General features: G+C 47.3%; 1 protein-coding gene across 1 annotated transcript; it reads right to left on the reverse strand.

Moving 5' to 3' along the window:
- Positions 1-7,589: 7,589 nt before the first annotated feature.
- LOC122385821 (alpha-N-acetylgalactosamine-specific lectin-like) lies at positions 7,590-8,247 on the reverse strand. The gene has a single exon (XM_043374397.1). The coding sequence runs from the start codon at positions 8,188-8,190 to the stop codon at positions 7,729-7,731; it is 462 nt and encodes a 153-aa protein (XP_043230332.1). The 5' UTR covers positions 8,191-8,247; the 3' UTR covers positions 7,590-7,728.
- Positions 8,248-13,149: the final 4,902 nt, after the last annotated feature.

The following is a 13,149-nucleotide window of genomic DNA, read 5'->3' on the forward strand; positions in this document are numbered from 1 at the left end:
GCTGAGCTTGGGACATGGTGTACTGGTGGTGCAGGTCACCCGGGCGCTGTTATGTATGAACATATTGTATCTCTGTAAGCCGCCTCCACCGAGCAGCTCTATGCTATCGCTTTGCAAGCTGCTGACCGTCAGCCTTCACTGCATGGTGCTGACATCTATGCGTAGTAGTCATAAGCTCCCAGAGAGGGCGCAATGGAGGCTTCCAGCTGTTGACATATCAACCGGACTGTGCTGCCACCTACAAAATAGCTCACCGTTCTCTCCCCTACCGCCATCTAGGATTCATGTACAGTTGGAAGCGTTAGTTCTGCTTATTCCCGCACCGTGGCAGGGAGGCTCAATCCCCTGCCACAGCATGAGCAGATGCTGGGATTTCCGGCCTTTTCTGGGCATCACCCCATATGGGAAGAGTTCCGCTATAAATCATACAGACTTGACATGGAATTTCCACGACCGCAAGGGAACACGGGGCTAACCCTGAAGTGAAGCAATGAAGCTTGAAGAAAATTGCACAATGGGGTAGCTAATTAGCACGTTACAAAACACCGGAGCATGTGCATCAACTGCAATTGAAGCCAGGGTCAGCTACAGTAGGTAAATACTCGTAAAATGAAGCTGGCCCGCCGATTCATATGATTTCGGACATCCGTGCCCGTATAGCGACTCCTCATCAACGGCAATCTCGGCCGTCAACTAACTACCCCGCCCTTTTCCAATGCCTTCTTTACCGTCAACAAAACTCGGTCATGAAAATGAGAAGCTTCCCTTCTGCTCAAAGAGAAGCGTAATGCCGGGCCTGCCAGCGGATGGAGCGTTTGCAAGCCGAAATCAAGTAGGAACCTAACGCTTTAACGCACATTTTGTGGGAATAGTCATAGCCTAAGAAGTTATCATAGCAATCAAACAGAGTTGAAGCAGAACTATTTACCCTACCTAATAAAGTTAAAAACTACATGTCCACTGTCCAGCTTGCGTTTCCTTTTCAAGTCCTCTGCTATAGGCTATATCCATCAAAATTCAAATGCCGTGGCAGCGTATCTGGCTATCTGCTATTCCATGACTTAAATGCCAAATTTAGTTCACATTTTATTGCAAAATGTTTATCGTTGATACGGTCGTCGTTTCAGCAATTACAGTTGTCTGACGTGAAAACATTAACTGAGGTTTCCGTGTCCATTCAGTCAAGTCTCGCAACTTTGTAGCAAAGCCTGAATTATATATGTATCGCTCATTATCTACCGTACTTAATATTTACTTAGATTTGTGTGCTCTTAGACATTGAACTGAACATAATGCGAATGTAACTTTCACACAGTTACCTGCAGGTAGGCCTACTCGTGGGTCCATGAAGCACTAAACGGCAGCTTGTCGTTATAATAATCAATAATTAGTACTATCATTAAAAAGTGTCGATGTTATCACGTCGCATGTTTCGGGGGTGCGAACCTCGTAAATTTATCGTAATGTGTGTGCCGACGCCGGAACAATTGGTTTTCTACATATGACCCGGCCAAGGGGGCGGGTACGACCCCCCCCCCCCGCGCCGTTTCGCATGGAGCTAGCGCCTCGCGGAAAGAAAACGAGCGTGTGCGCCGTTACAAGAAGCAGCGATTGGCTCAATTTTTCCACAAGTTAAACAACAAATTAACTCATAAGATAGTGTAGACCCGATAGTCGAGGCTCTGTGCATACCTTTTACCTGAGCTCTATATAGCTAATGTGCGCCATAAGGACATCTTCAGGGAAGTGTTACTGTTCGATTAACATCGACATCGGTTCTATTTCCTCATTATCTCCAGAATCGAATGTATCGAACCCCGTCGTTTCTTTCCTCAGCCGCTGACCTTTCCCGCCGTCTCCGATCGGCGACGATGTCATTAGACTGCGGCATATCCGGCGCTGCGCCGGCACCTCGCCGCACCCGACGGCCGCCATATTGAATATGTCGTCGTCACCGGCGGCGGCATTTACCTGTCCGGCATGTGATCTGGCGTCGGTCGGCCGCGACAGTCGGCGTGTCGGCGCCGCGCAGATTCTTCCTTCCTGCTGCTGCAGGTTTTCCTGCGCCGCTGACCGACGGCGGACGGACACCTGCGCCGGCGACACCGGCCGGCGGCCGCTGCCGGCGCGTCGGGCCGATTCTGGGAAGGGGATTATCGGAGCGGCGGCCGTCGGGAGGACGTCTCGACTCACGAGGCGACGCAGCACCTGCGGCGGCCGGAAGCGACCCGGAAAGGTCGGCCAGAGAGCTTACCTTACCTTACCTGCCGAGGGGGGCGTCGGCGGGTGCACTATTTCCGACTGCATGTGGCAGCATAAGGCTGAGGCAGGGATTTTAGGCGCATAGGAGGGTAGCTATACATATTATCCCCCGTTATTAGGATTGGTACTTAGAGTGGGAGGTGAACGACGGGATAATCATAACGTACACATATACTTATACGTACTATATTTAGAATCATATGCCATATTCTGAAAGGGCCTTTTATTCGTGGCAGGGACAGAAAAATTGACACGGCATGCGAGTTAGGGCGGGTCGATGGAAAAAGTTTCCAAGTGAAGAGCGATTTTCCTACGGGCTGATCCATAAAACGGTTAAAACATATTTTTTGCGAATTTTTGAAAAGGAACTGGGCGCGCCGTCAACGGTTTTTCGAGACCACTTTTGCTAATTTTTCTCGTTGTTTGCAAAATGTAGTGGGAAAAATTCGAGAAAGGTACTATATTTACCACTTTCCAAGTTCTACATGCTTACCCCCACCTCTTCACAAAGTTTGGAAACCCCAGTGGCAGAATTGTGCTCAGAATAACGATTAGCATCGGTGCTCTGAGCGCAACGAAGCCAGCGCCATCTATTGAGCGAGTTTGGCATAACATTGATTTTGACGGCTTTCCGACCGTTAAAAGCTGACACAGCCGCTGCCACGTCGGGTATATGGTGTTCTTTGGTGTTCCTAGGTGTCTGGTGTTCCTTATTTGACACTACAGGGTGGACCAAAAAGGATGGAAACATTTTGAACTCGCATAAAACATGCATTATTGCATGCATGTGACTGAAAATGGTACCAAACGAGAGTACATTTCGTGGAAATTCATAACGGCATCACTCTCATCTGCTTTCTCTCGTTTTCAGTCTCTCACAGGAAATGTTCGAAGAGACCACCTTCGCGAGACAGGCACAGAGCGGCCGGTCTGGTGGCTGACGCGATAGCCCGATCACACATGTTCGCTGGTATGGCTCACACAGTCTTGGTGATCGCTCTCTTCAGGTCACAGAGACCTTCCTTGTAGACCTGGCCCTTGAGATAAGATGATAAAGAAGTCACTGCACAGCAGCAAGGTCACCGAAATGGTGTGCCCTCAGCGGAAAAGGAATCGTGGGTCCACTTTGGTTCGAGGAAGGGAGCGGCGACACCGTGACCGTCAATCAACAGCGCATACCAGGCGGCGCTGAGGAAGTTCTGAGAGCGAGTCCAAACGAAGCATGGCAGCCTCATTATAGACCTTATGTGGTTCCAGCAAGACGGTACGACTACTCACATCGCAAAAACAACGCTCAAGTGCATCGAAAACCACTTCGGTGACCGGCTGATATCCCGCGGTGCCAGTCGGAACTGGCCTACCTGCTCATCCGACCTGACTCCTATGGATGTTTTACTGTGGGGTCATCTCAAGGGCCAGGTCTACAAGGAAGGTCCAGAAAGCCTTTGAACTGAAGAGAGCGATCAGCAAGGCTGTGTGAGCCATACAAGCGGGCTATGCGTGTCAGCAGCCAGGCTGGTCGCTCTGTGCCTGTCTCGCGAAGGTGGTCACTTCGAACATCTGCTGTGAGAGACTGAAAACGAGAGAAAGTGTATGAGAGTGATGCCATTATGAATTTCCACGAAATGTACTCTTGTTTGGTATCATTCCCAGTCACATGCATGCAATGATACATGTTTTATACGAGTTTAAAATGTTTCCATCCTTTTTGGTCCACCCTGTAGGTGAGTTGTACCCATTCGATCCGAAATACTTCAGGAATCAATTTTTGAATGCAATGTAGCCAGCCACCTAACCGTCCTAGGACAGAAAATCACACTTCGATAATTGATTCAAACGCCGGCATGAGAGCGTTGCATTGCGTCCTGATGGCACACGTGATGTAACCGAGACGTGCTCTCTTAATAACAGCAACGTATGCTGCCTAAGTTAGGAACCGGACGGCTCGCTCCACTGCCTGAGTACTGAGTATGGGTATGCACCGGATCGAAATTAATTTGTTAAGCAGCGGGTCGAAGGTCACCCTCTTGCAGCGAGATTGCTATTGGTGACTCTGTAACGCGCTCTTTGGACCGATCTATGAGCTGCATGTAGTGCATGACTTGTTTATTGCAAAATGCTGATAGAATCGCATATCTTTATGTCTCCTGCCTCATTCCCTTCCTATACTTTTTTGCCATAAGTGTCTCGAGTCTTTTATCACCATTCCTTAGTTCAGCAAGCATCGCAGTGTATGCACTGTTTGCCGTCTGTCTGTATCGGCCAGTACAGCCCAAAAAAAGTTTCCTATAGTGAGCCCGGTACTTATTCCTGTCGATCACTGGGCGAATAACACAGACCGTTGAGCTGAGAGGTCTCGCAATAGCTGGATGCTTTGGAGTAATCCGTCTCTGCAATGTTTACTCCGTAATTTCGGACCACATTGGGACATAGTGAACAACATTGAACTCGGTGATAGTTCGAAGCTGGTCAATATATGTTGTATGATGGGCGATCGCGACGGAATACGTAACTTGCAATCTGCCAACGTAAGCCATTTTACCAAATTCAAGGGCTCAAGCTTCCTTACTGACAGCTACCTCAGGATTTGTCAAGAGCGTGACGCCTGCTTCCGGGCTGTTCAGAAGTGTTCTCTGATCTGGACTGCATGGCGTTGCCCGAAACGGCACGAACGGTTCCTGCTCGATGCACAGGCACTCTTGGTAAATGGTCCACTGATCAGCGCAGCTTTAGTCCAGTGGCTTTTCCACAAGTCTTGTAAACTTGTTTAATAGTTTGGCCCTTGTCTGATTTTGGTGTAAAATAGAATAAGCATTGACTACCGGGCTCATTTACTGAAGCAATAATATGCTCGTCCAACAGGCTCGTCATAGCCGATGATCCAGCACGGCTATCCTATTTATCATGATAAACGACGCATCCTTATTCCTTATGCACGTAAAATGCAGAAGGGCATTTCCTTAGTAATCACTTGCCTATCCGAGAACAGAATGTGAAGTGTCACCGAGGACCACCACGCGGCATTAGTTCCGTTTCGACATGGAGGCTCCTTTCCACTAACTGCAACAATGTCACATGATTGGGATCACAAATTGCGTCGGCGACCACTTAGCAGCTACTACCGCGGTTATTATGAGGTCAGTTTCCCTCAAAGCTCGATGCTCCACTGCTTGTTGCGGTGGCCCAGCCCCAATAGGTCATCAAAATAGGATCTGATGGTCCGATGAGAACGCGCGACTCGGGCAGTGATATGATACGCGGATCGCCGATCAGCAGGATACCTCGCAACTCATCCTCAGTCTGTTGTCAGATGAAGCCGGGCTAAGTTGACGAGGCTAACTTAGTACTTAGTTATTTTGCAATTGAGCTTCTACTGTTCAGTTCTAACACTAGGTTTACATTTCAAAAGAAAGGTTAAATTTACATGCAAGGAAATAATCGAAGCCAAAACTGAAAATAATGCCGCTGAAGTCTCAGCGCAGAATCAAATGACTAATAGGTCCAGCGGACACTATCGCACTTGGCGCATAATGGCTGTGGTAAAGTCAGGTGAACCCCCAATATGTACATTTCATGGCTACTTTAATTGCAATTGACAGCTTTCACGCTATATACGCTCCTGTGCCTTACGTTTTTTTTTTCATCAGCGTCCTAAGATCGCATCAGCAGAATGCATATTGTCTCGGCCGACGCAAGGTTAACAGTCCTCTCAAGAGATGGCGCTGCGATCGAGTTGCGGAAAACCGATACAGAGAGCATGGCACCATGGCCACAGTTAAAGAGATACAGCCAACAGACTTGCAGAATAGGTTGAGGAAGAGCTGAAGTTTCGAGGTATATATTTGAAAATAATTAATCATAATCATTTGTGCTCAAAACTCGCGTGCAGTGAAAATGTAGCGAAAAACCCGGTTGATTAATTGGCTGCGGCGACCCGCAACCTCAACCAAAAAAATTGAAAAAATTCACACAGTCTTCTTGTGACATGCTCCGTAGGAATTTCGGTCTTCATTATGTGTCCTCGAAAAAAAGTTCTCGGATGACCCGCCCTAATGCGAGTGCTCGAAAATGACAATATCTGTGTTGGTTTGCGGCCTTTGTTGTCAAATCGAATAAAACGTGACTGGGCTCAGCTGGCGTAGAACTCTACCGAATGATTCGGGAGTTTCCGTAGGCATGGAAAAAGTTTTAATTTCGGGTCAAGTGTTGATAGCGGTCCATCGCCTACCTACATAACAGCACGCTCTCTAGACTTAACCCTCGCATGTGTGCGGCGTTTGCCAGCTTCTAATGTGTAGGGGGGGGGGGGGGTCGGTTGGACCCCCCCCCCTTGCCGTTTGGCCCCTGATCGAGCTAGAGCTTCGCGGAAAAAACGAGCGTGTTGCCCGTGACGAGAGGAAGCCGATAATACCCAATTTTAAGGTCCTAGGTCATTGGTTGACCTTCCAGGTCAGGTCAATGACCCAAAGTCGGGAAAATCGGGACCTGTTAGAAAGTCGTAAAGTGTGGCTGCTAAGGGGTTTTTCGGGGTGCTGATCACGAATATCGTGTTAGTTTTGATCACAGATGTTGTCTTGAAGCATTTAGACCAGGTCGGGTCAGGTCAGGTCAGGTCAACCAGTAGGCGTCGTGACGGGTATTCGTAGTACGTGTCAACCGCCTCTGACAGCTTCGTAACATGTTACGAAGTCACCAAAACTACTTCGTAAATGTTCAAATGGTTGCTAAATTCGAATTCAGCTCCAAAAACTAGCCTAGAAACATGTAAAACTCGAAAAAGTGACCCGAGGTCACCCGAGGTCACCAAAGGTCAATGACCTGACCTGACCTTCAGGTGACCTTGACACACACGGGAGTAGCATCAAATCACATGTTTGAACGTTTGAAACCACGAAAAGCTTGCAAACACGCGGCTAGTGCGAGCCGACATACGCGAAATCGCGATTCCGGCCAAACATGGTCTCGGAAAAGAGGTCACAGGTCAAAGGTCATTTGGGTCAGGGTCATGAAATTTTCAGGGTAGGTGTAAAATTGATCAATGCGAGGGTACTGAAAGTTTCGTCGCGATCGGCCGCTTTTTACGCGAGTTATTCGCGAAAAACCATGGGGGGGGGTCCATCCGACCCCCCCCCCCCCTACACATGCGAGGGTTAAGTTTTCTACCCATTCATCGACTTTATGACACTATTGCTGGCACTGCCTGCATGACATCCAGCAAACAGCCAAGCCCAAATGGTTTGCATTGGTCAATTCATCGCTATTGCATCTGAACTGAGCCTGTGCAGTGACCTTTTGCTTTTGTTCGGATCTCGGAACCGTTCAGAGACTTTCTGACGTGCTGTGCTAGTTGTTGTTCTATTTATTTTTCTTATGAGAAAGACACGAATCTTAACAATTTTAGAACATTGAAGATTTACAATATCACACAAACTCCTCGACATTTCCCGAGGCACCTACTTGCGACGTTCACACGGCTCTGGTTTTGCAGACGTACGCCTTAGCCGGCGTGGTGTGGCCGAACTTCCGCTCGCACTCGCCATCGTCCCACGTACCGTCTCGGAGCATGAACACGCAGTCGGAGTCGTTCAGGTTGTCCGGCTGGCCACCGGCCCAGTTTGTGAAATTCACCGGCGAGGCGTCCGTCCACTGGAAGGTGCCCTCGGTGGTCATGTCGTGCAGTCCGATCCAGACGTAGTCGTAGGCGCTGACGAACGTCTGGAGGAAGGTGTTCTCCTCAGCCGAGTGGATGGAGGCGAGGTTTGGATGGGCGGTGACGGAGTTGGCGCACCCAACCATGGCGTCGTAGTAGTAGACCTTCTGGTCGAAGAGCCGGTAGCAGTTGGACTGGAACAGGGTCCATCCACTGGGACATGTCGACTGGCTGAACGTGCCGGAGACGAAGACGGCTAGGAGTATGGAGAACAACATGTTGAGGATGTGGTAGGGTAGTGCTGTCTGAGCGGATGACAACGGACGACTGCCGGGGCTCCCTTATATCGGTAGTCTGGGGGGATGTGAGACTTATCTGCAGGCTGGGAACACGGCAGGTGACCCTCAAATGCCGGGAAGACCTTCGTGGGAATACGGACACTACATATTGGCCACTACTCGGTACTGACATTGCCACTGAAAAGTACTAGGAACGTCTACAATATTTATCAAATGAAATGATTTCACAGTAATTGTTTGTTTTCAGAAGTTATAGCTACCGTTGTTCAGATGTATCTATCATGGCATCCCACGATCTATTTTGTGATGCGCCTATCTTAGTTCGGCAACTATGAAGCGCATTGATATTATTATAGCACATTAAGTAGGTATGCTAGACAATTAGGCCTACGTATTAGCCGTTTTCACGACGGCCATCTGGTACACATTTGGTGCACATCTGGTACAGATTAGGTGCAGATTTGGTCAAATCAGGTTCAGTGTGTCTCTTAGCAGCTCAGCACTAATTGCTTATAGAGCAGCATCGATCAAAACACTAAAATAAATTCATAAAATGAATATATTTGCTGTAAAAGAAATTAGGTGCAGATTTGGTCAAATCAGGTGCATTCGCCGGATAGCCCGTCGTGAAAACGGCTATTAGCTGCTTTCTCCATTTGCTTTGCCTATAGGCTATTAGTAGGTAATGCAATCATTGCGTAAGATCTGCAGAGACCAGAATAATAAGAAATGGACCTCTGTTTTGATAGGGAGATTATAGTTTTTGAGTATTTTTGTCCTAATAATTAAGAGACCCATGTGAACTAAATTGCGTCCCCTTGTTCGTAAAGCATACAGTTAATGGTATCGGAACATTTCGGTTACTTTGCTCATTGCTGCTCATTGGATTAAAATATCATGCAAAGCAGTACCTACTTGATCGTCTAGTATTTTGAGCTCAATAATCTGCTTTTAACTTGATCACTGGCTGTGGATGCTATCTTATTTGCATCGCTGCACTATACAGTCTTCCAGGTCAGGATTTTTAAATCCGTCTTGCATATGCAATATTCATATTCATGGGGCTTGTTATTCAGAGATCGTATCGGACAAAAGCCAACTAAAACACCCTACGGTTTAATTATGTAGCCTTTCTCGCAGCAAGCAAACTCGCCGCATACTTTGAGACGTCATATCTGTCTGGAATCACATTTGAGCCGCACGGATCTTCAGCGAGCTGGCTCTATCGACTGGAGGCCTGTGCACAGGTCACGAGGGCTGCATTGTCCAATGTCCAGTGTCAACCTGTCATGTCGAGGCCCTGGGCATGTTGACGGAGCATGGGCCAGCCCGTCGAACCGTGAATGGAAAGCAACATTCCGTCACCAGAGGAAAATCGATTTTTTGCCTTTTTACAAGACAAGCCTCATGCCATCACGAGGGAGCAGACAGACGGAACGGCAATGCGGCATGTCGGTTCCTGGTGTTGAATTAAATTTAAAAGATGTTCAACGAAGTGAATGTCGAAAGACGACTGATACTCTCAGGCACTGCTATTCACTCAGATCACTGATCAGTGATCAGTGATCAGGGCCCAGTCATGGAAATGTCCCTTTTGACACCGGTGCACTTATCTTCCTTCTTTGGACTTCCTCCGGACATTTGCAGGTCGATGTCTGACTCGAGACTCCACAAGGCCAGTCGGAGGAAAATAGTGCTACGCCAGGGGCACAAATAGCCAGGAAGGTTCCCTGCAACAGACTTCCGTGAAAAATACGAATCCTAAAGCCGACACGGCTCATGAGATCGGCTTTGTATACAGTTGCAAACAGTTTAATTAATACGCGTTTGGAAGCTGGTAACAAAGTGTATAATGGTAAAGAACATAATCCGAAAGACATTCCCACAAGGACATGTGTCATATCCCTGTGGGAAATATCCTGTGCAATTATATTTCACTCGCTAAGTTAGGATCGGATTAACGCATGTGTCATGAAATGGTTTCAAGTCCCTTATCATCAAGTGCTTTCGCTTTGGAGTGAAGAGTGGGTCATATTACCTAAAGGTTGTTGTAAATTATTAGAAGGATGAAAAATAACCTGTTGCTCATGTCTATCAGAAATAGAAAAAATAAACCAGAAAAGTTGTTGTAAATGTTATTTCTAATACACTTAACACTGTGTTGGAACAATTCTAGCTAAAATTAAAAGAAATTTTCGCACTAAAATCTGGCTATCATTATCAATTTCATAACGTGGATCTCATGATCAAAAGAGAAAACTTTGTAACCTGTAGCGGTAACTTCTATCGAACACATTCCATAGAAGATAACTAGGGTGACCCGCGTGCTCCGCAACGCGAAAGTGGTATTTTCGATCGGTGGGTGTTTGGTTGTTCTTGTGTCGGTTGGGTTATCTATCCATTTCGGTCGATTGCTTTTTGACGGCTAAACGTTTTGGTTTGTGGAAAAAATATCCACCGCATCGAGGTGCCCGTGTCTGATAAAGCATGCTTTCCACTTCAGAATCCGTCAAATGTGCTTTATAATTTAGGCGCGTAGTTTTATGACAAATTAAAGGCGTAGATAATTTTCACTAAAAATCGTTTGGCAGAGGTTTGAAACATTTATATTTTTAAGAATACTGCTGCTTGTCATGCAAACGTGATGATTGGATCTTAAAGAGAATTGAATGCTCTTTCCAATGATAGCATTTTCAGTTGTCAAACGTATCAGGTTAAGCAGCAAAATCCGTGTAATTACTTAGTGGCACATTTTGGACAAATACCATTTAATTCAGCGATTTTTTCCACATTGTTTTTGATCAATTAGCTTTTCACAATTTTTCCATGAGAGACGGTACATTTTTATTGCTAATAGGCGCTGTTTCAACTCATTCCGTCTGACGATCACCTGAAATTAATATAAATTCCAAAATCCGTCCAAAACGTCCATTTTTCAAAAGAAAGTGTCCTCCCCGGTGCACGTGGCGCGTGCCAACCCCTGCACCGCACACCATTCGATAGCCCGTTCGATTCTCTACACGATGCTGTTTTCCCCGTACCGGTCGGGCCCACGGTTACCGAGATATTGCACCGGGACCGGACCCGTGTCGGGCAAATTTGGCTGTTTTCGCCCGTTTTTGCCAGCCGATTAATACATGTAAAGTCTATGACGCGAATTTGCACTTTTTGGACACGCGCCACGCGCTCGCTATCGATCCGATCGAGCTGAGACCCATCAAAGGCACGTTGTCCATCCTTGTTCTATGAGTTGCGCAAACTTCAGCGCGGTAGGTGCAACGGTGTGACCTGTAACCCGCGCTACGTAGCACCATGTCGCGACCTTGGTAATAGACAGAAACTACGTCACCACAAATAGTAATATAGATAGACGCGTTTACATAGGGTTTGTTGCAAGCTTATATCTCCGTCCGTGATGTTGCAAAAGATGTCAATGGTGCTTAACAATTTACAAAATGATCCCCTCTAAATATTTGAAGACCACTGCAACGAAAGTATCGCCAAATCAACGAGCTAGAGCCTCGTCAAATATGCTATGTAAACCGGGTTAATGAGACGCACTTTTTAGGAAACCGAAGTGCGGTTTTCGTAAAATCAGGTGTTAAACTGCGTGTTGCATGACACCTCCAATCCAGGAACAATGTGTTTTGCGCGTTACATATGTCGAACAGTGACATGGGTGCTCGGTTAGCGTCATTTTTCTCCGTAGCAGACATTGACCGATGACAGGATCGATTACTTTCCTCTATATTGAACCACGCGACTCACGAAGGGCAGGGCCGCAGTGTCAGCGTACCCAGCCAAGGCCAGGACTCATGGACGGTTTCCATTGCTGGATACATTACAGCGCACTACAGCACCCAAGGAGCAACGCATATGTAGCACTGCAGTTCGAGCTGACAACGATCGCAGAACTTAAACGATTGAACGGCCAGTAAGTTTATTTTCTAAAGAAAATGGGTCTCCATGCTATTAATTCGTCTCCAGATATAAAGTTGCTTTAAAACATATCAAAACGCAATCACAAATAATTCAATAAACATAGTAAATACCAGGACACGATTCCCGGTGTAAGACATTTTCCTCGGATAGAAGAGGAAGGCAGGACAGATATTTCGAGAAGGCGTGGTGCAGACGGTGTTCGATTTCTGAGTGTTTAAGCACCCTTTACCAACCCCTGGAGGTTTCATGCAGACCGTCTGCAGCTGAGGACTGACTGGCGGCCAAATTTGGCGCGAGCTGCACCCCGAACGGTGCAGGCCGCAGGGAGCGGCCTGGTCTCGGCAGGCCGGCACATGTATAACATATACACCAGCTCTGACATCGTTTTACTGTTGTAGGACTCGCTAGAGGCACGCAACCTGTCAGTCAATGTCTGTCTGTCTGTCTGTCTGTCTGTCTGTCTGTCTCTCTGCTGGTCGGTCGGTCTGTCGGTCGGTTAGTCTGTCTGTATGGCTGTCTGTCTGTCAATCTAGCTCTATCCGTCTACATGCACATGTATGAGCGTGTACAATGTACAATGTTCATGTGTGTGCGCAATGTGAATGCCGTACCGATTTTTGTGACCCCATCATACCAAATGATAGGAACAGACTACGAACACGCGCGACTAGCGATGCCTGGATTTCTACCACCTAGAGGCGCGGCTGTGAGGGGTAGGGCACAGCTTGGCGTCACCAATGGCAAGATCGGTATTTGGTAAACAGGCTACGGTTCCTGCTCTGGTGCAAAGGGCAGGGGCAGGGCACCTCCAACTCGACAGCCGCGCACCCGGTGGGATGGTTGGATCAGATATAAACAGGCCGATGTTTGGTGGATGGAGTGCTGGGATGTAAGCTGGCTGCTTATCCAAATTTTAACTTTTTCGTTCAAACTTCATTTCAGGGGCCCGGGAACGATTTTCAAGTTGGGGGGGCGAGTCTTAAATACCTGACATGA

This window comes from Amphibalanus amphitrite, unplaced genomic scaffold (genome assembly GCF_019059575.1).
Source record: "Amphibalanus amphitrite isolate SeventyFive unplaced genomic scaffold, NRLGWU_Aamphi_draft 000232F_arrow, whole genome shotgun sequence".
Classification (NCBI taxonomy): domain Eukaryota; kingdom Metazoa; phylum Arthropoda; class Thecostraca; order Balanomorpha; family Balanidae; genus Amphibalanus; species Amphibalanus amphitrite.

Coding starts and splice junctions, on each gene's coding strand:
- LOC122385821 (XM_043374397.1), bottom strand. CDS start 8,190: ATGTTGTTCTCCATACTCCTAGCCGTCTTCGTCTCCGGCACGTTCAGC.